The sequence below is a fragment of the Bubalus kerabau genome, chromosome 1 (genome assembly GCF_029407905.1).
Source record: "Bubalus kerabau isolate K-KA32 ecotype Philippines breed swamp buffalo chromosome 1, PCC_UOA_SB_1v2, whole genome shotgun sequence".
Taxonomy (NCBI): domain Eukaryota; kingdom Metazoa; phylum Chordata; class Mammalia; order Artiodactyla; family Bovidae; genus Bubalus; species Bubalus kerabau.
This window is the reverse complement of record NC_073624.1, coordinates 252,722,060-252,748,485: the sequence shown is the minus strand read 5'-3', so window position 1 is coordinate 252,748,485 and position 26,426 is coordinate 252,722,060. Positions and strand designations below refer to the sequence as shown.

At 35.8% G+C, this 26,426-nt stretch overlaps 1 protein-coding gene across 11 annotated transcripts in view; it reads right to left on the bottom strand.

The window, feature by feature from the left end:
• Positions 1 to 26,426, bottom strand: part of XRCC4 (X-ray repair cross complementing 4) — a 304,423-nt gene that overhangs the window by 81,765 nt on the left and 196,232 nt on the right. For 4 of the 11 annotated variants that reach the window (XM_055563240.1, XM_055563223.1, XM_055563225.1 and 1 more), the window contains 2 exons: positions 24,141 to 24,288; positions 17,277 to 17,504 (listed from right to left, as the gene is read on the bottom strand). In XM_055563240.1, the coding sequence (XP_055419215.1) occupies positions 17,294 to 17,504; positions 24,141 to 24,288 (359 nt within the window). In that variant the 3' untranslated portion in view covers positions 17,277 to 17,293. Of the gene's footprint in view, positions 1 to 14,552; positions 16,965 to 17,276; positions 17,505 to 24,140; positions 24,289 to 26,426 lie in introns of those variants that run through there. The other 7 variants (XM_055563263.1, XM_055563272.1, XM_055563255.1 and 4 more) reach the window with 4 other exon arrangements.

The window sequence follows — 26,426 nt, the reverse complement described above, 5'->3', positions numbered from 1 at the left end:
TTAAAGTGAAAAAGAACTATGGGAAAGTACTGACATACATACATATACATAAAAAAAATATTACACAAAGCCATAACATTTTAGGGGGTGTCAATGTGATCATAGCAAGATAACTCAGCAATGAGTAAAGATCCTGAAACACAAGTAAGTCAGAGAGTTTCCCAAATACACTCATGTCTGAGAAGGAAGGTGTGGTAGATGGAACATGTATCTAATGTCTACCTTCCAGATGCCAAGAGTGAAGGCGAACTGTAAGAATTATTTGAGGTCAGTTTAATCCCACTCCAAATTATAAATCTGAGTGAACATACATATTTATTGAATTAGTGGAATAGAGTAGATTATAAAACTCTAATTGTATAAATCAGAACAATGAATCATATGACAGTTTTAGGACCAGTTTTAATATTTTATAGTTTGTGCCAATTTTTCTAAATAGAGAAATGCTGACCACTGGTACTTCAAAAAAGCTTTTCACTCATAGGAAAAAGCAAGCAATAACACAATGACAGATGCTCAGACTAGGTAGACAAAAATAAGACAGATGAAAATTTTAACTACCCACTCTATAAATTAGGTGAATGGCAGAAAAAACATATGGAATCAGAAAACTACAGGCTCCCAGCTCTAGCTTTAGTATATTGAAACATTTTAGATTATAGTATCTTTAAATATAAAATGAGGGGGTTGGACTGTATCTTCAAGGTTCTCTACAACTTATATATTTCATGGGAAAATTTTCATAATGGTATGGTTTATAAAATCTATGATTTGAATGTCAAAAATGGTAACCTGGGAAATTTTAACAGCTCTGGACTATTTATTGCTGTCAACTAATTCTGTTTTCCAAAAACCAAAATTTTTTCTTTTGGTCTGGCTACAGAAATAATTACATGTTATATGTAGATAATGTGGAAAATAACAGACAAACTGAAGTAAGAAAAAGAATGACCTAAAATCACTACCCAAAGATAATGTGACTTATTAATATAGATAGTGTGCTCAGCCGTGTCCAACTCTTTGTGACCCCATGGACTAGCCCGCCAGGCTCCTCTGTCCATTGGATTCTCCAGGCAAGAATACTGGAGCAGGTAGCCATTCTCTTCTCCAGAGGATCTTTCCTGACCCAGGGATCAAACTTGGGTCTCCTGCATTGTAGGCAGATTCTTTATCATCTGAGCCACCAGGGAAGCCTTGGTTAACATATACATTTCCTTACCTATTGTTATATCAATTAATTTATTGAATCCAGTGGTTTTCAAATTTTTATGAGCAAAATCTTTTATTTTTGTAAAGAAAATCTCACATGTAACCTTAATATGTACAAGAAATAAAAGTTAAAATACTCTGAAATGCTAATGATGGGTCAGGGTTTTTCTGAGGTGATTATCAACATACTCCTATGGAGTCTTGTATTTTCAAAAGTACCATTTTAAAAATATTGACTTAATTTCTTAATGTTGGACATTTATGCTGTTTGCTAGGTGTGTGTTTGTTTTTGCTGTTATAATAACATTCAGGTCTTTGTACACAGTAATGGTTGTTTCCTTAGGATTATTTCTGAAGGCTCAATTTCTAGATCAGATGATCTTCATTCATTGTCATACCAACCAGTTCTAAAGATTACCTGGTTCAAAACCAGTTAACACCAGCAGGGGTTACCTATTTCCTATTCTGTTTTTAACAGTAACTAACCCATCTGTTACTAGGCTTCCCTGCTGGCTCAGACAGTAAAGAATCAGCCTGCAATGCAGGAGACCTGGGTTTGATCCCTGGGTTGGGAAGATCCCCTGGAGGAGGTATAGCAACCCACTCCAGTATTCTTGTTTGGAGAATCTCCATGGACAGAGGAGCCTGGAGGTCTGCAATCCACAGGGTCACAAAGAGTTGGACACGACTGAGTGACTAAGCACAACACAATCCATCTGTAAAATTGGAATTAGATTCTATTTCTGACATATTTCATCATCTTCCCTTTCTCTTTTTCATGACTCCAAACAAGTTTCTATTAAGGTTAAATGAATGCTATCTTTGAAGCACCAATAATTCGTTTCTGGTAAATGATACTAGATACCTACTGGATTGGTCTTTTGCTTTCTTCGGACAATGATCTGTCAAGCAGTCAGCTTCTACATAGGAATGACCAGCCAAAGGATACATTCCGCTTTGGAGGGGAGTATCTTTGTTACTTGGTGCCCAAGGACACAACATGCCATACTTTAAGTCTTATTTATTGTATCTGAGCTTTGGTTAAAATCTATTCAAAGCAACCTCTGACCTCAGTATCGAGCAGATTTTCAAACAGGAAGAGAACCTGGAGATTATCTAATCTATAGTCTTCATTTTATAGATGATGACACCAAGGCCCACAGGGGCTTCTTCATGTGCAAATAATGACACAGTGACAAATATGTCACAAATGATACAATGCGGCTGTCCCCAAAATGTTGCTAGCCTAGCCAGAATACCAACAAACAAAGCAACAACACTACACTGTGTGATGAATGCTGTGGGAGGATAAGGCAGCACAGGTGCCTCACAAGTATAGGTTGGGTGACTTTTCTGAAGAAGGCAACAGTTTTACTGCACATTGAAGGAAATTAATGGGCTGGTGAGATAAAGAAATGGCAAGGGAGTAAGACCTCCCAAGACAGGGTAAGCATAAAACTTAGGAAGAACTGGGCATCATTCAGCACTCTGAAGAATAAACCTTAAAAAGTAGCTGGAGAGGAGGCCACCAGGGAGTTAAAATTTGAATGCACACAAGTTATAGAAATGGATGAAATTTCATGGGTGAGGTCTGTGATAAATTAGAGTGAATTTCCTCTCTAACGAGAAAATGTCAGTACAGCCCACTGTCATCATGTGAGCGGATAATCTTATAATTTGAAGAGAAGCCAAAGATCTCTTAATTTTTAAACCAGTGTTGGTACAAAATTTTAAAGAAAACATGGTACAAACAAGACCAAACATATATGTCAGTTGAATTTTGTTAATAGCCTGCCAGTTTACTACCTCAGGGCTCAAGAGCTAGGCCAGGGGCAGCTCATGAAAGGCTCTGTGTACTAAGCTAAGGGGTTTGGACTTTATCCTGAAAACTGTAGGGACTCATTAAAAGACTTGAAGTGATTAACATCTTAGAAGGGTCACTCTGGCAGCTGTGTGAAGTCTGGAAGGTTGCTATGTAACAAGGGCTTAAACCAAGGCAGTGACAGGGACACGGAAAGGAGGAGACAGATTTGAAAGATGTTAAACAAGGCAAATGGTTTAGTAAATTACAGTTGAAATCTGAACCTGGGTCTTCTACCTCTTGCTTGATATAATCATACCAGCATTTTAGGATACCTTTTTGAGTGGAATCTTACTTAGTTTGCAATTAATAAGGTACAGGGGAGATTCTCTGCAAACATTACCTTGAAACGCCAGAACTTTCTCCTGTAGATACTATTAGGATAGTGTAGGCAAACACTGCAGCACTAAGATAAACTGCAGGATACACAGAGAAATTGTGAGGAGACAGACCGTGGGCAAGACACATGAATAAAGCCCGGCTAAGACATTTCACTGGCTAACAGCCCATGCCAGTTTACAACTAAACAATGGATGACGATATTATTAACTATTTGGTCAAGGAAAAGAAAGGACTATCTTATTCTATTTCTGCACCCAAAACTCTATGTCTAAAAATTACTCAGTTTATGAGTTTCTGGATCATCGGCATAGTGGTTAATCCTTGCATACGAAGTGCAAGTGAAGATTGAAGCTTTAATTTGGTTGGTATATTTTTTAGTTCAATGAATAACTCAGCCAGACAACACAAGCTAGTCAAATGGAAAGTGAAGTCATTAGGTGGGGTGAAGTGACGTCAAATCTCTGAGTGTTTTCTCTCTTAACCTCCTGGATGGGAACTGGACTCCGTTTGTGTGACTGACACAAGATGAACTTGTAAAAGAACATTTGTTAAATAGCCTGTAAATAAGAAAATCTATCCCTACTACCTGCTTGAGAAAATCCTGAAAATGCTATAATTTTCTTTATTAAACAAGATATTAATTTGTTTGCAAAACTGCTGACTCATTTGATATTTGCTAAAGTTTCTATATTATACAATTACATTGGTAGTGAGAGAAAATAAACTTACAAATTGTAATGCCTGAAGTGATGTTATATCTTTGTGAGTTTGTAATAATGTAGCTAAACAGTGGTGTCTTCTGATCCTCTACTCTGTTGGCCAGGGTGTCAATGTTCACTTCATGGAAATGGGATTGTACTTTCAACTGATGCTGTCTTATGACTGTTTTTTAAACAGTAGTGTGATGGTACTAAGAATATGCTACATGTGGACTAGTCTCTGTATTCTATTGGTTGGTACAAGTTAAGTTATACCACAGGAGCAAATATCTCAATAAATCAGTGGCTTGAAAAAACAAAGCTTCAATTTCTCATTAGTGCCATATATTCATCGGGAGCAGCCAGGGGGCTTCACTCTGTACTGTCCTCATTACAGGACACTGGATGGCAGGGCAGCTACCAACAGAGCCAGTCACCATGGCAGAAGGAAAGAAAGTTCTCTGGCTCGGAAATGACACATGACACTTTTAAGCAAATCTTGCTAGTGAGAACTAGAATCACAGCCTCACTCAGTTATAGCCATGAAGTTCAATTTTACCATGTGCCCAGATGACAGAGAGCTGGAAATACTTAGTGAACATAGCTAATGACTATCACAGTTGCCCAAATAATTGGCCTATTATGGTTTCATGTATCTTTGTTTTCCCTACCTGGCTGGACTGTGAAGTTAGAACCTACGACTTTAAAGGCTCCCAACAAATTCTTTTGATCCAGTACATGAAGAGGACAGCTTGATTAAAGTGTGATTTCAATAAAGTAATTATGTCCTTTTGGAACTTTTCTCCTAATACTATATTTTAAAGTTTAGTTTTGATACAATACTAAAGTTGCCAGAAATAGATAACAAAATTGTTCAGATGAACTGACAGCCCAGAAAGTAATCATCTGGCTACTAAATCCAGATATAATCATAAACTAGATAATCAAAACTGGACTGAATTCATTTTTCCACAGATGTTACAATCTATTAAAGAATTAAGCCTGGAGCTCTGACACTACAATATCGTCTCTCTTTACTTTCACTGCATTTGCTATTTAAAGCTTAACATTAGGAACCATTCAGGCATTGTCGAAGAGAAACACTCACCCACACTGAGTGTTCTCACTTTAAGATGACAGCCATAAATCCCAAATGTTTAGGACTCTCAAATCTTTATCTCCAGACCTCACTTCTTCCAGGAACTCTAGAATCATATATCTTGATATCTCTGCTTTGATGTCTTCTAAGTATTTTAAACATAAACTAGCCAAAACAGAACTTCATTTTTCTGCTCCACAGATCTACTGTTTTCTTAGTCTTGTGTCTGAAAACAGCACCACTCACCTAGTTTCTCAAGCTAAAAACATAGGGATCTTCCTGATTCACTTCTGCCCCTTATGCTTCTAAGTCAAACCTAGAAGCAAGTCCTGGCAATTTTACTGCTAAAACACACCCATGGTCTAAGAACACCTTGCTCTTGCTCCCAGATAGCCCAAGCCATGATTGACTTTTGCCTGGACTACTGTTAAAACCTCCTAACCAATCTGTTTTCACTAACCCCCACCTCTACATCCAGTTTCCACATAGTGGTCATAACAGTCTTTAAAACAAACATCAAACCATGACCTTTCCCTCCTTAAAATCTGCCATTTTACTCTGAATAAAACAGAAAGAATATCCACCTCAAAGCCCTGAATGACCTGACTGAATCCATTTCACTGACCACACGGTTAGATTACACCTCACTCCGTCGCTTTCCCACTGCCCGGACCCGCTTTCTATTCCTTCAACATGCCAGGTTTGGCTCACCTTCGAGCCTTTGCATTACTTATTTTCTCCCAGTCTTTGCAGGGATGTCTGATTATCTCTTTATTATTATCTGATGTATCCTGGTTTCTTTTTTGCTTATTTCACACCAGTAGAACGTAACGTTAGCTGTTTTGTGCTGTGCCTTGTATCCTTTTTGACTAGATCGGCACCTGGCTCATGCTAGGTAGTGAGCAAATAGGTGTGGAAAGGTATTTATGATTTGAGTATGTACAAAGTACATGGTATCAGCCAGCAAGATAAAAACATTATATCACATAACACTTCTAAGTTAATCTTTGGCCACTTTACAATTACTCTGGAATTCCAATGACAAAAATTATTAGATTATAAATTATCAAACATAATAATACATAAACTAAACATTTTCATAGTATCATTTTATCACAAGTAATTAACTTGGAAAACCATTTGCATTCAAACCTAGACAGACACTAGAAGGAGAAAATAAAATGAACAAGAACAGAGTAGCAGTAGTAATTTATATTGAGCATTTACCACGTGCCTAGCATATTATATCCATCACTTTATTTTAATGAGGTGTGTATTACTATCCCTATTTTAGAAATTAGAATATTGAGGCTCAGAGTGATAAAGTATCTTGCCTGAAATCAAATAGCAACTATCAGAGTTAGGATATTAATCTATCTGGAACTCTTTACTCGATGGCATGACCTTAGAAGGCAGTTATGTGGTGAGTCCTGACTGAGAAGCAGCAGCAGCTGCTACCGTCATAAAATCAGTGCTCTTTCTTTCTCTCTGTCAAAGAGCTGATGGCTGGTAGGCCTTTTAATAGAGAGAGAATCATAGTCAGGTGTGGTGTCTTCAAATAACCATCATATTTTATTATACTCATTAACTTTATATTGTATTAAATTTTATATTTATGTTCAAGTGAAACTGGTTCTCCATCTAAGAATGTGTAACTTCTTTTTTAATAAGCTTATTTAATAAGCAAAGTGATTTAAAAGATAATTAACTCATAGTGAAAGAGCTACCAAGAAGTGGCAAAAGTCAGTGAGGTAGGTGGTGAAACTCAGATACAATGTAAATCCAAATGGTGGCCCATGCACGACTGAACTTTAGAAAATTCAGGATCATAGTACTTATCTTTTTAAGTAGCTTTTCCAAATAAATAGTGGCATTGCAGGAGTGAACAGCAAGGGAACATCCCACATTAAAAGTGTGGTGTCCCATTATTCTCTGTATGAATTGCACCACATTTGAAATATAAGAGGACTCTGGGAACACGACTTAATGGAACAGTGGCAAATTATACACATTCAGTGAAAGGCAATCCCAACCAAAAGACTGCTCACATAAAACCATATTATTTTTGGGGAATGAAGATAACCTTTGGCTCTTCTAGTGTGCAGAGAAAACTCAGAGGATATAATGGTCTCCAAATTAAATGGAGTGATATCTTAGTTGGGGTTGGGTTTTAATGGTAGGTCTTAATGTGAAAATCAAATTATCCTGAAAAATCCTTCATAAAATATTATACTCCAGCATGGTATACCAATTTTAATTAACCCAGCACCATAGGGTATTCCTCCTATTTTGATAAATGGTTTTTTTCTGAAGCAGTTACCTTCTGTCTAGTAGTTTTATGAAAAAAGATTTATCTTTAGGTGTGCTGCTCATATTATGGAAGGATAATGAGAAATCAGGAGATAAGAAGATATGTTTCCCATTTGACATCTACTACTGGGCCTGATTGAGTAGAATGCCCAGAATTATTTAAATTGTGCTTTTTCCTGTCTCTTTCTTCCTCCACTTTTTATGGTGGGAGACAGGAATTGAGAGTATATGTTGAATGTGCATAAGTTATTTGCACTTAGAAGACAATTCCACTCTATATGAGTGACTTTAATGTAGACTATTTATCTGATATGAAACAGAAGGCAGAAAGTGAAAAGTGAAAGTCGCTCATTCATGTCCAACTCTTTGTGACCCCATGGCCTATACAGTCCATGGAATTTTCCAGGCTGCAATGCAGGAGACCTAGCTTCAATCCCTGGGTTGGGAAGATCCCCTGCACAAGGAAAAGGCTACCTGGCCTGGAGAATTCCATGGAATGTATAGTCCATAGGGTTGCAAAGAGTCAGACACAACTGAGCAATAGAAGGCAGAACTAGGGCTAATAGGTGGACATGAGCTGTGAATAAACTTTCATTTAAAGCAGTAGGACTTCTGTCACACAAAATATTGATATTTATGTAAAGAGTACATGGCCATATGTTTTGTGTTAGATAACTAATAAATTCAATTCTAATACTAACACAATAATTATCCAAAACAAGTGGGCCAAATAAAAAGAAAATAGTAGGAAGAAAAGAATTATCATCTGCTACTTTATCCATATTAGTGTTCCCTTCATTGCTTGAGATCCAATGGGAGTGTGATAAATAAATAAACTTAAGAATCTTAGACTAAACCAGTGATCTATGTTATCTCTAAAATTCAGACTGAATGAGTCACTGGATTGGGTGTCTTATCATTATAAATTATTTGAAATAACAGAATTATAATACTTATATAACTTTAAATAAAAGTTCAAAGGACAGTAGAAAATTAAGTAAAAGAATATAAATGCCAAAAGAAACAAGATTTTTTAAAAAGTGAAAAATTAGGAAAAAAAGGAACAAGATTTTTTCTACGTTTCAGGTGACCTTAATAAAAAGAAAATTAGGTTCACTGAAAAGACAAGGTACAATAGTATGACTGAAACATAATCCTGGAACATGTCAGTCAGCAGTTGATTACAAAAGGCTAAATAAAATCCCTTCTGTTTTCCTATATGTAGCGTGTGTACATCGTATTTTAAAAGCTGTTATGTAGACATTCGGAGAAGGCAATGGCACCCCACTCCAGTACTCTTGCCTGGAAAATCCCATGGATGGAGGAGCCTGGTAGGGAGCAGTCCATGAAGTCGCTAAGAGTCGGACACGACTGAGCGACTTCACTTTGACTTTTCACTTTCATGCATTGGAGGAGGAAATGGCAACCCACTCCAGTGTTCTTGCCTGGAGAATCCCAGGGACAGGGGAGCCTGGTGGGCTGCCGTCTATGGGGTCGCACAGAGTTGGACATGACTGAAGTGACTTAGCAGCAGCAGCATGTAGACATTATCTTTTTAAATATATGGCTTAGGTGCCAGCTCCTTGAGAAAAAGGAATAATATGGTGCCTGGTTCTCAGTGTGGGCCTGAATTCTGAGATTATATATATATATATACACACACACACACACACACATAATATATTAGTGAACACCGCTGACCTGATAACCTTAAGATTAAAATTAGAAGATGATTTTTTTTAAATGACAGCAAATTTAAATCATGAAAAATAATAATTAATAACAGATCTCCCAAGGAGGATTTGGCAGATATTCACAAGACTCTAGACAACCAGAAAAATAAACTTTAAAACTTTACATATCATCATACTGAGACTCATTCCCCTCCCATTTTTTTCTTCCCTTTTTATTCCCTCTCCTTCTTCCTCTTATGTTTGTCTCCTTCCAAAAATCTTTCCTTTTGTTTTTTAAAACTTTCTTCCCTAAACTTTCAAAAATATAAGTTATAGGACTCTGAAAAGAATAGAAATTTGTGATGAGTTCAAGATTTCTCTTTTTTGACTAAGACTTCAGCTACACAAAAGCAGGGACTTTGTTCTGTTCACTATTAAATCACTTAAGACAGTGCCTGGCAAATATTAGGCCTTCAAATATTTGCTGAATAATTCTTAGTTAGAAAAACTGTCTCCTCCAAAGAGTCTTGTTTTAAATATGGGACTTCCTGCTGGTTCACTACCTGAAATTATCATTGTTTATAAAAGTCTTATAGAAAATGGTGGAAGATATTTCTATACTGTATACACTAGAGAGTATGTGCAGAGAGTTAAAAGAAAAGTGATACAAATATGGAATTCACAGAGAACAGCATATTGGAGAGAGGTAATAAAAATGATTATAAATAGTGCAAAACAGTTAACATGTACTGAGTGCTAATATTTGTGACAGGCACAGTGCTAAAAATTCTACATCCAATATCTCAATACCTCAAAATCGAGATCAGTACTATTATCCCCCCCCCCTTTTTTTTAACTGATAAGGAAACCAAAGTGTATAAAGGTTGAGTGGGATATTCACAATCTGACAGGTAGTAAGTTGTGAAGCTATAACACAGACCCAGGCAGTTGGACTTCAGAATCCATACTCTAAATCACTATAATATGGTGTTTCACTACATATAAAGTAAATTAAGATAATTGTGTCTGGTTAAGTTCTGTGCTTTTTAGAGAGAAAAACTAAGGCAAAGAAATGTTGAATAATTTCATCAAGATCATAGTTTCTACTTACTTGGCCATTAACAAAAGCATAACAATATATTCTCTTACTTCCTATATTAAATAAGCAATCAACAGCCCTCTCTGGCTACTTCTCTTCTTGTCTGTCTACTTTCAGAGGAAACCTCCTTCAAAGTTTTTCCCATATTCTGCATATCTAATTCTTACCTCATTCTACTCTAGTTAGTCATCTGTCTCAAAACTCCCCTGAGGGCCTAGCAGTGTCTCTGTCATTATTGATTTCTCAGCAGCATTTGAGAGTTGACCTTTCTTTTTGAAACATATTTTTTAGCTTTTATTAAATCATAATCACCTCATTTTCCTCCTACGTAATAGTCTTTCTTCCTCAGACCTTGTTCTCTCATAGGTGATGTGTATAGAACCTAATCTCCAAATCTTGAAACAAACATTCTAGTGTTCAATCCTGGGTATCCTTTATTCACAATTTTCTCTGTTCCCATGGCTTTAAATACTAGTTACAGTCAGTCTTCATTATTCATGAGTTCTGTATTTCTAAATTCACCTACTTGCTAAAATTTATTTCCAACCTTCAAATCAATATTTAAGTGTTTTCTCAGTCATTAGCAGACGTGCATATGAACCGAGCAGTGAAAAATTTGAGTCCCTGAAGTGCATGTACCCGGCTGAAGTGCAATGAGGTTAGCATCTTCCAGTTTTACTTCTCATACTTGTAAATAATTGTCCTTTTTGCAGTGTATTTAGTGCCTTTTATTTTTTTCATTTTTTTATTGATGATTTTGCTTTTCGAAGTGGCTCTCAAATATAGAACTGACTTGCTACCTAATATTTCCAATCACAAGAAAGCTATGATGGTCCTTGTAGGAAAAAATGTGTTTGCTAACTTTCATTCAAGCATGAGTTAAAATCCTGTTGGCCCTGAGTTCAATGTTAATGAATCAACAATATGTATCAAATATGGTGTCTTTAAACAGAAACATATTTAAAACCCGATTAAGTATCGACTGGTTGATAAAAAACGTTATGACCAGAGGCTCCAGGAATCTAACCCCATGTTTCTCCCTGGGCCAATGATACAGTCTTTGTTAATTCCATGTTCCCAGAAACTTGACAGAACATAACTACTATGAATGAGAACTGACTGTATATGCCTGTGTTCCCCAAATCTTTGTTGAACAAATGAGTGAATCACACAATTAATTCAAGATGTAGGGCAAGGTCATTCAGAGCATGGTAATGAGTTTCAATTTTCCAGAGTGAAGCCATTGGAATAGTTTAGGGAAAGTATAGGAAGCAGGGAGAGATGGGGAAAAGTATAAAGATAAAATTTCTGTTTTCTGAAGTTGAATTAGAGGATGGAGAAGTGAAATGGGGAGACCAAAAATGAGCACATTGCAGTATTTAGGTGAACTATGATTGTGGTTTACCCTAGCTTAGTGGCAGTAGAAGCAAGCAACAAGAGACATTTTAAATGCAGAATGTATGAGATGAGCGGCTAGACTGGATGTGGGTGCAAGGAAGAGGGAGGAGTTCAGGATGATACTTAATTTCGGCTGTCATTACTGTGTACACAGTAGAAACATTTACCAAGAATAGGAAGACTCAACCACGTGAAATCTACTTTAATATCTCTTGTATCTCATTAGAGATCTGTTTATACTTCATTTACTTGATGATTATAGAGTACCTACTACTCACCAGGTATCATGCTAGTTGTAGAGTTTTTTGGTAATGGCTGATTTGCATTAAATCCCCAACTTTGGAGATTAATTTTTTGAACTCTACATGTAATATATTTTCTCATTTGCGGTCATTTATCTGTATGTCCATCCTGGGTTAACTGGAAAAAAGGTAATAATTTTTACTTTGTGTTATTTGTATTCAATTTAGTTAGGCATTCCAAACGTACCTGAACCTCTTACGTCACATGGCTTCATTATCATGCTGGATTGTAATTACTTACTGATCCATTTCTTCAACTATATCCTATCCTCTCACAGGGGGAGTACCTGGTCTGTCTTATTTGGTGCTATAGCCCCAGCACCAGGCATAGCACTCGGCACATAGGGGTTCTCCATTACTATACTAAGGGTGAGATAAGATACAGAGGACTGTAGCCATAACTAATGATAATCTATAATGGCAAATTTTCTTTCCTAGGCTGGGTTTTTTTCCTCCTTTAGAAATTACTCATGCATGTTCCCAACAGTTTATATGAAGACTCCAAAAGCATACTTTAGACTGAAAGACAATGCTATTATTCAGTAAGAACATGGAGAATTTCATTTGTCTTACTCCCACATATAGCAGTTAAGAACAAATGAAATATTTTCTTTAATAGTTTCTGTGCTTTATATGTGCCATTTATTGCTTAACCAAAAAGAAACCACAATAAATAAAGAAGTATTATTTTCATGGTTTCTGGATATATAAGTCTGTTTGCCTTTATATCATTATCTCATAACTTCATTAGTTTGCCAAATTCATTTGTGAATACAATTCCTATTTTATCCCCTATAGTCTGGAAATTCCTACAAAACTTATATATTTTTGGCCCTAGGCAAAACACTTTATAAAATCAAGACTATATCCATAACAGATTGTGGCAGTGAAAAAGTTGATTTTTCTCTGTAGTCCATAAGTAGAATATATCTCTAAGCGAGAAAAATCCCATAATTTCAAACTGAAATGAAAGTATATGTCCAAAAAGAATATTTCTCTGGGATTGAGGTTAACAAGAACACCAGCTACATCAAGGAAGGCTTTCAGAGGCTATACAGTACATACTCCAGAATGACAGCATTTTCAAAATGTGATTTAGACATAGTTTACTGATTAAAATACTTTCCTATATGCTAAAAATTAAGTTAAAACCTGAATTAAAAAAGAAGTAAAATAATATAAAATTAATGTAGTGTATGTCTATATACTTGAGTGTATAAATATGCCAGCCTGACAAAAGAAACTTTTCCAGTTTGGGGAAGTCAATGCCCACGGCCACCAAGTTTTGTTTATCCAGCCTTTGTGGTAGGCTGATTTCTAAAGTAAGACAGATGACTTACTTTTATAAGGACAGTGTTTAACAAATAGCTTTCAATAGCTGATGAGGCTTCCCAGTTCTTCCCTAGTAAAAGGATAGCAACCTCAAGTGTTACTCAATCCATCCTTTTTTTTTTTTTTTTTTTTTTAAACCATGCTCATACCTACAATCATTATTTTTTCTTCAGATAATTTTTCTTGGCCCACTGTGATATCCTAGCTTTACTGCCAATTTGAAAACATTCACTCCTTCAAATGCATGGTTTCCAGAAAAAATTGCCTAAAGTGCAGTTCATTTTGTGATCCTTTAGCTCAAAATGTTTAGCAAGTCATTGTTGCATTCATAAAATAAATTCAAGTAAATCAGCTTAGCATTGGAGTCCCAAATTCTGTTGACGTTGCTATTTTAATCTACATTCTATGCATCTCATAATATGGTCACTGGTCCCCAATCTTCCAGACTCTTTCCCCACACATTTACTTAAACATCCTGTTCCTGATAGGGAGGAACCTGCTTACCAAAACTGAACAAAATCATGAAATAATGCTTATGAATAGTTATATATGTTTAATTTATTTAATTTTTTGTTTGTTCATTTCTTATACCTTGTTCTCATATTTGATGTCTTTACTGTTTGCCAAGATCTTAATTACTTGTGAGTTTCTCTTTTCTTATTTTGACATGGGCAGTTTATACTTTCACACAAGCTTAGAACATGAAACAGTCGTCAATTCTATTTTGATAAAACATTTTATTTAGTTTCTTTATGTTTTAATACAAAAGAAATATCTATTTAACATCTAGTTATATATCACAGTAGATGATTTAAGTTACATAATTTCAGTTAAAACCTAAATTTTGAATATAGTATGCCAAATAAGAAAAAATAAATATATCTCTATTTCTTTCAATATTAAAGTATAAATTATGAACAAGGAGTCATTTCCTTTGATTAATAACCCCTTTGACCAGGTATAATGAATATTTATACTTTATTCTGTGTTGATAGAATACTTAAAATGCCTGAAACAATAACTACTGTCAAGCTAAATTTAGAAAAATTTTATGGGAGAAAGTCTTTCAAGGGATAGAAACGTAATATATATGAAATATGTGATCAAGTCCCTCTACCTAAAACACAGAAGGATTATAATAGCTCCCTATTAAAATTTTTTTTTTTTTTTAATTTTATTTTATTTTTAAACTTTACATAACTGTATTAGATTTGCCAAATATCAAAATGAAAAACAGAAATCCAAGTCTGCCACTAATTTGAAATCTAAATGCATGTAATAGCCTGAGGGAATTGTAGTGAGGGTTGTTTCCAGAATGAGTTATAAACATGGAAATACTTTATTTAAACATCTATGTAATCTCCATTGAAACATATTATTTTGAAATTATGTTAAAAAAGAACTTAAAATACATGTTATTAGACTAAGCTTCTCACATATTTAATAATCATGCTGTAAAAGGCCACAAAACTGTGGCTGATACTGTATATATTTTTTAAATATTAATATTTTGTCCTTTCTGTATAGTGAAAAAATGGCCATTTGGGCAACCTTTATCTCAAAGTATAATTGCTGATTTTATTGGCAAACCTATAATAATGCATATGATCAATCTTTACTTAATTATTTTGAGTTGCAAACACAATTAATAAATCATCTTTGAAATGTACTGACCATAATCAGTATATTCTGGAACAAGTCCAGGGGGCCATTAATCAAATCGCGCAGCAAGGAAAGTGAAAACCGCGGTCTGAACAGTTAGGTAAACACTCAGTGAAGCTAATAAAAACCTATCTCGTTTTAAAACCACCACTGTATTTACTTTTGCAACTAAGATAAACATTATGATAAAATTAAAGTTGTGTAAAAAATGAGGTTTGCTAATGATGACTAAAGTAAACATATAGCAATTGCACAAACATTTAATGTCCCTAACTTGACACTGAAGAAGTTTAAAGTTCAGTTACCAAAAATCTTCAAGAATTAGATATTTGAATCTGATGAATTATATTATCCATAAAAATTAAATACACACATGCACACACAAATCAAATATACTGAAGTTTAAACTAGGAAAAAAAGCACACGATAAATTTTTAGGTATTTTCTTAAGAATCAAGGCAGAAACATGAAAACAGGTTTTTAAAAAATTAATTAAATTATTTAATTGGAGCATAATTATTTTACATATTCTTTTTGAAAGAAAAGGCTGGTCAACCACCATATTCTATACTGGCAGATGTAAATAAATAAATTGTTAAAATAAGTAAATTTTTGAATGAGTTAGAAATTATATATATATAAAACATAAATCCTTCTTTCTACCCTTACTCCCTCTCTCCCTTCCCCCACATTTCTTTTTCTCTTCTTTCCTCCCTTCCTCTCTTCCCTCTACTCTCTTTCTGTCTTCCCATTTGCTTCTAAAACCTGGTCTTCTAATTTGGTTATTGTCCTTTAATATTATCTTATTGACTGCTAAGTGGGCAGAAAGATTTGTTGAGTTAACACTTAGAAGGTTATTGGAGATCCTCATTTCCATAAGAATTATGAGGAAAGGAAACACTAAAGGTTTAAAAACTCCATAAATACAGTTTACTTTCCAGGAACAGATTTCCAAGATTTAGCCTAAAACCCGGGGAAAACAGTGCTTTAAAAATAACAATGCATCATATTCCTAGAGCTTACTACTTAGATAGTGCTACATACATGGGATCTCATCTAACCCTCATATCCATGTTGAAAGGCAGGCAGGACGTATTACCAAGCCACTCTTTATACTCACAGATGCAGTCCTATCTCTACTGTGTACTGCAGAAATTTTGAACAAGCAGTTGAAAGTCACTGCATCTCATATTTACTGACCTTTTAAAATCGGATCGGATCAGTCGCTCAGTCGTGTCCGACTCTTTGCGACCCCATGAATCGCAGCACGCCAGGCCTCCCTGTCCATCACCAACTCCCGGAGTTCACTCAGACTCACGTCCATCGAGTCAGTGATGCCATCCAGCCATCTCATCCTCTGTCGTCCCCTTCTCCTCCTGCCCCCAATCCCTCCCAGCATCAAAGTCTTTTCCAATAAGTCAACTCTTCGCATGAGGTGGCCAAAGTACTGGAGTTTCAGCTTTAGCATTATTTCTTCCAAAGAAATCCCAGGGCTGATCTCCTTCAGAGTGGACTGGTTGGATCTCCCTGCAGTCCAAGGGACTCTCAAGAGTCTTCTCCAGCACCACAGTTCCAAAGCATCAATTCTTCGGCGCTCAGCATTCTTCACAGTCCAACTCTCACATCCATACACGACCACAGGAAAAACCATAGCCTTGACTAGACGAACCTTTTTTGGCAAAGTAATGTCTCTGCCTTTGAATATGCTATCTAGGTTGGTCATAACTTTCCTTCCCTTTTAAAATACAGGGCCCTAATTCATTGAGTTGTTGTAAGAATTAAAGAAATTAAAGGAATTTAAGTGTTTAACATAACTTTTGGCACACAGTATTCAAACTAAATATCAGTTATTATTTATCCAGTATAATAAAGTAGCTAAAAAGTATGGTCTTTGGAATAAGATGATCCTACATTCAAAATCACAGATGCAGCTTTGTCTTCAGGCAAGTTATCTAATATCTCTAGGTCTAATCTTCCATCTATAAAACGAGCATAGTTTAGTGAAACATATAAAAGGAATATAAAGGGTTTACCACAATGTCTATATCATAAGTATTCAATGAATGTTAAATATTATCATTATTATTGAGAGATGGATTTGCCTAATAACTCATATAAATACAAAATGTCATTAATATTAATTAAAAGGCAAATGATACTCTTGGTAACATAAAAGTAACATTTTTTAATGAAGCAGTAGGGGACAAAGACCTCCACTGAAAATAAGCTGAGATTATAGATGGATAATAAACAAAAGATGAAATGCCAATAATCAGTAAATATCAGAGAAAAAAGACATCTCTAAAGGTTAAGCAATGGTAAACCACTCCAATATTCTTGCCTCAAGAACCCCATGAACAGTATGAAAAGGCAAAAGGATACGACATTGGATGATGAGCCCCGCCCTCCCCCCATGTCGGTGGGTGTCCAATATGCCACTGGGGAACAGCAGAGAAATAACTCCACAAAGAATGAAGAGGCTGGGCCAAAGCAGAAACAGCACTATGCTGTGGATATGTCTGGTGGAGAAAGTAAAGTCCAATGTGTAAGGAACAATATTGCATAGAATGTTAGGTCCATGAATCAAGGTAAACTGGATGTGGTCAAATTTAATTAATGAACAAGAATTTAATTAATGGGCAAATTTATTTCAGATCACCATTATATCTACTTCTGTGGGCAAGAATCCCTTAGAAGAAATGGAGTAGCCCTCACAGTCAACAAAAAGTCCAAAATGTAGTACTTGTGTACAGTCTCAAAAATTACAGAATGATCTTGGTTTGATTACAACGCAAACCATTCAACATCACAGTAATCCAAGTCTATGACCCAACTACTAATGCTGAAGAAGCTGAAGTTGAACGGTTCTGTGAAGACCTATAAGAACTTCTAGAACTAACACCAAAAAAGATGTCCCTTTCATCATAGGGGATTGGAATGCAAAAGCAGGAAGTCAAGAGATACTTGGAGTAACAGAGAAGTTTGCCCTCAGCGTATAAAATGAGAACTTTGGTTCAGAGCCAGGAAAGCCTGATGTGTATAGTTATTTCTCTAAACAAAAGTGCATGGATTGCACAATTTCATCCAAGATGATGCTGTTAGCTTCTAGTTTAAAAGGCAAGAACTGAGCTTCTTTGAGTAGAAGACTGTATCCTATATAAAGCGTATCAGCGGTGGCGATGCACACCACATTCCACTCCAAAGAAGTGAGGAAATACCTGCTAAGATGTGCTGCATCGTTTCCTGCTCTGTGTAGCCACACGGACTATGGTAACATCGTGCAACCATGGATAATTAAATTATGAACTTAACCTAGGGGTGTGCATGTGTTTGCCATGAATGTGCACACACACATGTGATTTACAACCCACCCATCACCTAAAATATTGCAGCTACACAACTACTAAATGGGACTGCTGAAAGGCTGATTCAGAACACACAGTTAAAACTTCTTCCTTATAGTTCAAGAAGCAACATCTGTGAAAAGTTACAAATTACCAATATGTTTAAGGTTGTTTGGAAGAATGTTTTCGAATTCTGTGTTTTCAGAAGACATCCATCACAAAGAAGACAAAATCATACCTGAGATATGTGAACATATATATTTTTACTTGCTGTTATACAGGAATAAAGAGTATATAAAATTATCTAAAGACTATACAAGTATTCTTTTATACTTTTGGCCCAAACTATTTTAATGGTTTTATATTGCAGTTGAGAATGTTGAACTCCTTCCTTTGCTGCTGCTGCTGCTGCTGCGTCGCTTCAGTTGTGTCCAACTCTGTGCGACCACAGAGACGGCAGCCCACCAGACTCCCCCGTCCCTGGGATTCTCTAGGCAAGAACACTGGAGTGGGTTGCCATTTCCTTCTCCAATTCATGAAAGTGAAAAGTGAAAGTGAAGTCGCTCAGTCGTGTCGACCCCATGGACTGCAGCCCACCAGGCTCCTCTGTCCATGGGATTTGCCAGGCAAGAGTACTGGACTGGGATGCCATCGCCTTCTCCAACTCCTTCCTTTAGAGGTGTACAAATTTGTTCCAACCACTAAAATTCTCTTAGAAAATAACCCTGCTGCTCCTAGATGATCAAACAGTTGGACAAGTAGTAGATTTATGGGAAGATCGGGAGGTGGGGAAGAAGGTCCAATATACAAACTAAAATTTCATTCTTGAGATAAATTTAATGCCTAAAACTCTAATTAAGGTTGGAAGTTTCTTATATATTTAAAATCACTGATGTTTGAGAATTTTCAGAGTTTATATCCCAAACTATGGCCCAAAATAATGCTATCCCTTGGACTGTCACTAAGCCCTTTTTGGGAGAGAGGGAGGTGGACTGCATGAGGGTGCTATGCATCAAGTACTTTTGAACAATGATTAAACAAGTCAAATGAATAATTTACTATGGATGTTTTAGATCCTTTAGTATATAAATCTTCATTAATATATAAACTATAAAGTTTTAGAGGTTGGAGCATAATGGAGCATGGGAGCTATATTGGTTCAGTTCAGTCACTTGGTTGTAACCGACTCTCTGCAACCCCATGACCTGCAGCATGCCACGCTTCCCTGTCCATCACCAACTTCTGGAGCTTGCTCAGACTCATGTCTATCGAGTCAGTGATGCCATCCAACCATCTCATCCTCTGTCGTCCCCTTCTTCTCCCACCTTCAATCTTTCCCAGAATCAGGGCCTTTTCCAGTGAGTCAGTTCTTCACATCAGGTGGCCACAGTATTGGAGCTGAAACTTCAGCATCAGTCCTTCCAATGAATATTCAGGACTGATTTCCTTCAGGATTGCCTGGTTGATCTCCTTGCAGTCCAAGAAAATCACAAGCATCTTCTCCAATACCATAGTTCAAAAGCATCAATTCTTCGGCACTCAGCTTTCTTTATAGTCCAACTATCACATCCACACATGACTACTGGAAAAACCACAGCTTTGACTAGACAGACCTTTGTTGGCAAAGGTTAGGGTTTTAATATGCTGTCTAGGTTGGTCATAGCTTTTCTTCCAAGGAGCAAGCATCTTTACATTTCATGGCTGCAGTCACCATCTGCAGTGATTTTGGAGCCCCCCAAAATAAAGTCTCTCACTGTTTCCACTGTTTCCTCGTCTATTTGCCATGAAGTGATGGGACCAGATGCCATGATCTTAGTTTTCTGAATGTTAAGTCTTAAGCCAACTTTTTCACTCTCCTCTTTCACTTTCATCAAGAGTCTCTTTAGTTCTTCTTTGGTTTCTGCCATAAGTGTGGTGTCATCTGCATATCTGAGGTTATTTATATATCCCCCGGCAATCTTGAATCCAGCTTGTGCTTCATCCAGCCCGGCATTTCGTATGATGTACTCTGCATATAAGTTAAATAAGCAGGGTGACAATATACAGCCTTGACGTACTCCTTTCCCAATTTGGAACCAGTCTGTTGTTCCACATTTGGTTCTAACTGTTGCTTCTTGACCTGCATACAGATTTCTCAGGAGGCAGGGAAGGTGGTCTGGTATTCCCATATCTTGAAGAATTTTCCAAGTTTGTTGTGATATGGTGTGCAGCAATTTTTAAACTTATTTGAATATGAAAGCCTTTGTGCCTGGTGGGCTACAGTCCATGGGGTCACAAAGAGTCAGACATGACTGAGTGACTTCACTTTCACTTATATAATTATATAGAATGAAGTCTGTAAATGATATCATAAAGAATAACTTCTGTACTCAGTATCATTTAACTTCAATAAACATCTGACTTTCTTTCCTCACTTATCCAAATCTCAGAGTGAGAGGCATTTTGTTCTTACCTATATATTTAGCAGCTCTTTTGACCACAGAAGCTAATGCTTTTTTTTAGTCAAGGGTCATTTAAGGAAGAGCTCAAAGTTAAGTTAGAGTTGCTTGAGATTTGCAATAATCCTGCTCTATTAAGAACTTCATATCCAGGTTCTGGTAACTAGGTCTGTATGGTGTAGCCTGGTGTTTAACTCCTTGTCTTGGTCTCTAGCACAAACTTATTTGGCTGTAACTTGGGTTTGGCTCTCTTCTTAGCCACCTCTTCCAGGATCTGGAGCCCTGACTCTGAGACAAAGTTTTCATTTATAGGTCTCTTGTTCAGATACTAATTTCAGTATCTCTTAAAAGTAGCTTTTGATAAAGAGAATCTATAGAGATAAGAAACAGAGCAGCTATTAGAAGGTAAAGCATAATTTCTAGGTGGGAAGAAATGGGCTGAAATAGTTGAAGTTACAGACAGTAAAGTGTTGATTAAATCATTTGGGCTGAGCATTTTGTTAGTTGGCTAATTTTGTTAACTGACTGCTTATTTCAGTAAGACTGGGACACTGACTCAATTTAGACAAACAAGTGAATAACGACTGGGTCATTCATTTTGTTAAAATAACACAACTAGTCCACCTAGTCACAGTGATTTCATGTCATACCAACACAATGGCATTAGTAGACTTTTATTATATTAGATTTTTCAGGATGTTGAAAAAATAAGAGCTCCTAAATTTAGAAAAACCTGAAATGAAAATTCTTTGTTATTACATGAAAAAGCATTAATAATTTAAGCTAAGTGAATATAGTGTTAATTTATATACATACTGTGCCATTGTATATTTATAGAAAATAATTTTGCCATGTTTTTATTTATACTCAGAATTTTATCTAATGATATTAATACAGTATGTATAAGGATGAAAATAATTTAACAGTCTCTATAGTCTTTGCTAGCTGGTTCATTTTGTTTAATGTGTAAAATTAAAAGGACATACCAAACAACTCTACAAATCATAATTTCAAGTGATGTAAGAGAGTAAATAGCAAGGAGTGTACAGCAGATGGTTATACTGAATAATAATAACTCTTAGTGTTGATGCTATTCGACAGAACAGGATGAGGGTTCCCCAAGTAAAATCATATTGACTGGATTAGTCACACTCGAATTTTTAATGAATATTTATCAATATATACCAGACTCAAGGATTTCAGAGTCTTGTTAAAAACAGGAAATCATCAAAAGATCTAAAATTATTCCTGAAAAAAAAAATGTATATTTACCAAAGGGAAAAAAAAAAAGGCAAAATGTCAGTACAATTCTGCACCTCAGGACTGCTAACACATGCCAAATTAAACTATTATCCCTGTGAGTACTCTACGTAAGTTTCAGTATGTTTTCAATTTTCTAGTTTCCTGTGTTTCAAAAGAATGAGTTTTATTATTGGGAATCCAAAACTGTACAACATTTAGCAGTTTGAAAGCACAGCTAAAAAATGAAAATGAAATGAAATATAATGGCTTTATATAAGTTTAAATGACTATATGTGAGAAGACACTATAACAACTGAAATATCACAGATATCTAGTGAATCTAATATTTCAATAACTCAAAAAGCAAGAGAACCCAAGAAGAAAAGTCCTCTGTGACGTGCAAAATAGAAATGCTATCATATATATGAGAAAAAGCTTAATTTCTAAGAAGGTTCCACACAGCCCAGCTTGGACTGGCCTCTGAGGAGCCTCCGCCTCACTGTACTCCCTCCGTTCTGTGCCGCCTCCATTCCCACAACCTTCACACAGTCCCCCTTATGTACATGCTCACAGGCTGCTTTCTCTGCCTAAATCTCTGCTCTCTACTCCACTACTGTACTCCTCATATCTATGAATAATGCTTGTTTTCTCTCACGTAGACTAAGCTTTATGACATCAGGGGCTATATCTAGTTTGCTCAGCATGTAAACATAAAAGAAAGATAGACGAATGGATGAATCAATGAGTGTGGGCAAGTCATAGTCAAAATTATTTATTCTCAACAAAAAACTGTATCTACTTTGCATTTCCTTAGACGATGTGAAATCATGTGGAAGTCATACAACGAATGCAAAATCTACTGAGAAGCTACTGCAGGAGATATAGAGGAAATATCATTGTGACAGTCTGACAATAAATGTTTGAAATCCAGCAGATGCTTAAAATTGAAAGCAAGTAATGAAGTCAGGCTTCCCAGCTAAGTTTAGTCAGATATAAGGGTTCATTATGCCATGGTAATGCGACCATAAACACAAAACCCAATGATAAATAGACAAACAAAACAATACCACCACTAACTGTACAATGGATACTTTTATCAAGAAATTTGAAACCTCTCTCCTGTCAGGCTCAGTCTCCTCAAGGTATAGACTGTGCCTGTCTTGGCATCCTCTTTGTCCATATCAGAATTCTAAACTTCATGCTCTCAGGGTACCTTTACACTTTCAAAAGTTCTTGAGGACTTCAACAATTTTTATTCATGTAGACTCTATTTGCCATATTCAAAATAAAAACTGAGAAAAATTTAAACTGCATAAGAAATAATTTAAAAATAATAAACCCAGTATATGTAATAACATATTCTTCATAAAAATCATTACATTTCCCAAACAAAAATTTTGTGAGGGCAATGTTTCGCAAATCTGTTTGATGCAGACTTTTTGCCTCAATGAAATGTTCATTATTCTAACATCTCAACTCATGACAACCAATTTGGGATGTTTACTGAAGGAGGACAGTCTGAACCAAAAAGTGAAAAACAGCACAAATTCAGTGTATAATTCCAAAATCTAAGAGAAATAAGTAGATGACTACAGAGAGACATTTTACTTGAAAAAATATCAAGAAGAATGAAATCAAGTGGCTAAGTTGAATGTTCTATGAGTCTCTTCAGAGCAGTACATTAGATCAAAATACTTTAGTGAACACAAGCTGGATTTTAATATTTTTTAGTACCCTACATGCCATTTCTCCTACAGAAGGGCATGGCAACCCACTCCAGTATTTTCGCCTGGAGAATCCCCTTGGACAGAGGAGCCTGGCGGGCTGCAGTCCATGGGGTTGCCAAGAGTCAGACATGAATGAATGACTAAGCATGCCACTTCTAATTAATCCATAGAAACCACAAGAAAAAAATTTGCTATATTTTTTAGCACATCTGCTCTAAATATTAATAGGAATTAACTAAATACCAGGGAAAATGTATTGATCTAAACACTTTACAATCTCCAAAATCATTATTTTTGTTCTAAAAAATAGCCTGAAGTAAGTTCAGAAATAAAAAGATAATTTGAAGACTATGTAGATTCTTTTAATGTCACTTCACTACTTAGCAAAGAATAAGATGACTTACTTTTCCTTTTCTTGAAGCTGCTGCTCCTGAGAGGCCACTTTAGGTTCTGTCCCCAGATTTTTTTGCATCCGTTGCCTCCTCTTTCTACTTGGTGCAATATCAGGGATATCAGGACTTGAAATACTGGAATCATCTCTTCTTACAGTAGCTAAAATAAAATCACATAAAAATTATGCATACTTTTTGAGTACAGTATTAATTTGCAGCTTTAGTACCTATATAAAGTGACACAATTAAAATAGAGCAAAACTATTTTTATAAATTTATTCAGATTTCTTATCTTTGACAAAGAACATACAAATAGGGAAAAGACAGTCTCTTCAATAAGTGGTACTGGGAGAACTGGACAGCTACATGTAAAGAATGAAATTAGAACACTTCCGAACACCATACACAAAGATAAATTCAAAATAGATTAAAAACCTAAATGTAAGACCAGAAACTATAAAACTCTTAGAGGAATACACAGGCAGAACCACTCTCTGAAGTAAATCATAGTGAGATCCTCTATGACACACCTCTTAGAGTAATGGAAATAAAAACAAAAATAAACAAGTGGGATCTAATTAAATTTAAAAGCTTTTGCACAGCAAAGGAAACTATAAACAAGGTGAAAAGACACCCCTTAGAATGGAAGAAAATAATAGCAAATGAAACAACTGACAAAGGATTAACTTCCAAAATATACAAGCAGCTCAAACAACTCAATACCCGGAAAACAAACAACCCAATCAAAGAGTGGGCAAAAGACCTAAACAGAAATTTCTCCAAAGAAGACAAACAGATGGCTAACAAACACATGAAAAGATGCTGGAAAGATGTTCAACATTGCTCATTATTACAGAAATGAAAATGAAAACTAGAATGAGATATCACCTCACGCTGGTCAGAATGGCCATCATCAAAAAAATCTACAAACAATAAATGCTAAGGAGGGTGTGGGCAAAAAGGAAACTTCTTGCACTGTTGGTGGGAATGTAAATTGATACAGCCACTATGGAAGACAATATGAGGATTTCTTAAAAAACTAGGAATAAAACTACCACATGACCCAGCAATCCCACTACTAGGCATATACCCTGAGGAAACGAAAAGTGAAGAAGACACATGTACCCTAATGTTCACTTCAGCACTATTTACAATAGCTAGGACATGGAAGCAACCTAGATGCCTATCAAAAGAGGAATGGTTAAAGAAGCTTTGGTACATGTATACAATGCAATATTACTCGGTCATAAAAAGGAACACATTTGAGTCAGTTGTAACAGGGTGCATGAACCTAGAACCTATTATACACAGTGAAGTAAAAGTCAGAAAGATAAAAATAAGCATCATATATTAACACATATATATGGAATCTAGAAAGATGTTACTGATGAACCTATTTGCAGGGTAGCAATGGAGACGTAGACATAGAGAACAGACTTATGGACACACAGGTGGGGAGAGGAAGGACAGGGTGGGATGAATGGAGAGAGTAACATGGAAACAGATACACTATCATATGTAAAACAGAGAACCAATGGGAATTTTCTGTGTGACTCAGGTAACTCAAATTGGAGCTCTGTAACAACCTAGAGGGGTAGGATGCAGTGGGAGGCAGAAGGGAGGTTAAAGAGGGAGGGAACACAGGTATACCTATGGCTGATTCATGTTGAGGTATAGCAGAAACCAACACAATATTGTAAAGCAATCATTCTTCAATTAAAAATAAATAAAAAAGATTATTCAATTTGATGAAATGAGTAGTATGTAATATTTCAATACCAATATAAAACCTAAAATATATTGTATATATGGAACAACTTGATCAAAATGGTCTTTGCCTATCTTGAACAACAACTTCTGAAATGCATAAATAAAAGTGAATTAGAGGCACATCTAAAGAGGTTGGGGGGAGATACTGCTATAGGGATAATGAATCAAACTGATAGGAAAACAACAGTTATCAGCAGGAATGGGGACTTCCATTAGTGATCTAGAGATAATTTTCATAAACTTCTCAGTCAACTGTAGGGAATAAATACAAGAAAAATGGAAGAAAGTACTAACATATTGCTAACGCGGCTAACCCACTAAATTACCCTAAAAAATATTTGATACACATGAAATAGAAGCAACAAAAGAAATATGCTTGATTTATATTCCTTTTTTTTCTATTAACAACTTAAATGCAAAGAGCTTAAGGGGAATTCAAAATATTCTTTCACTCAATACATAGTATATTCTGCTATCACACATTTTTCTGTAAAATAAAAGAGCTCCTTTGTTATTGGTAAATAATGA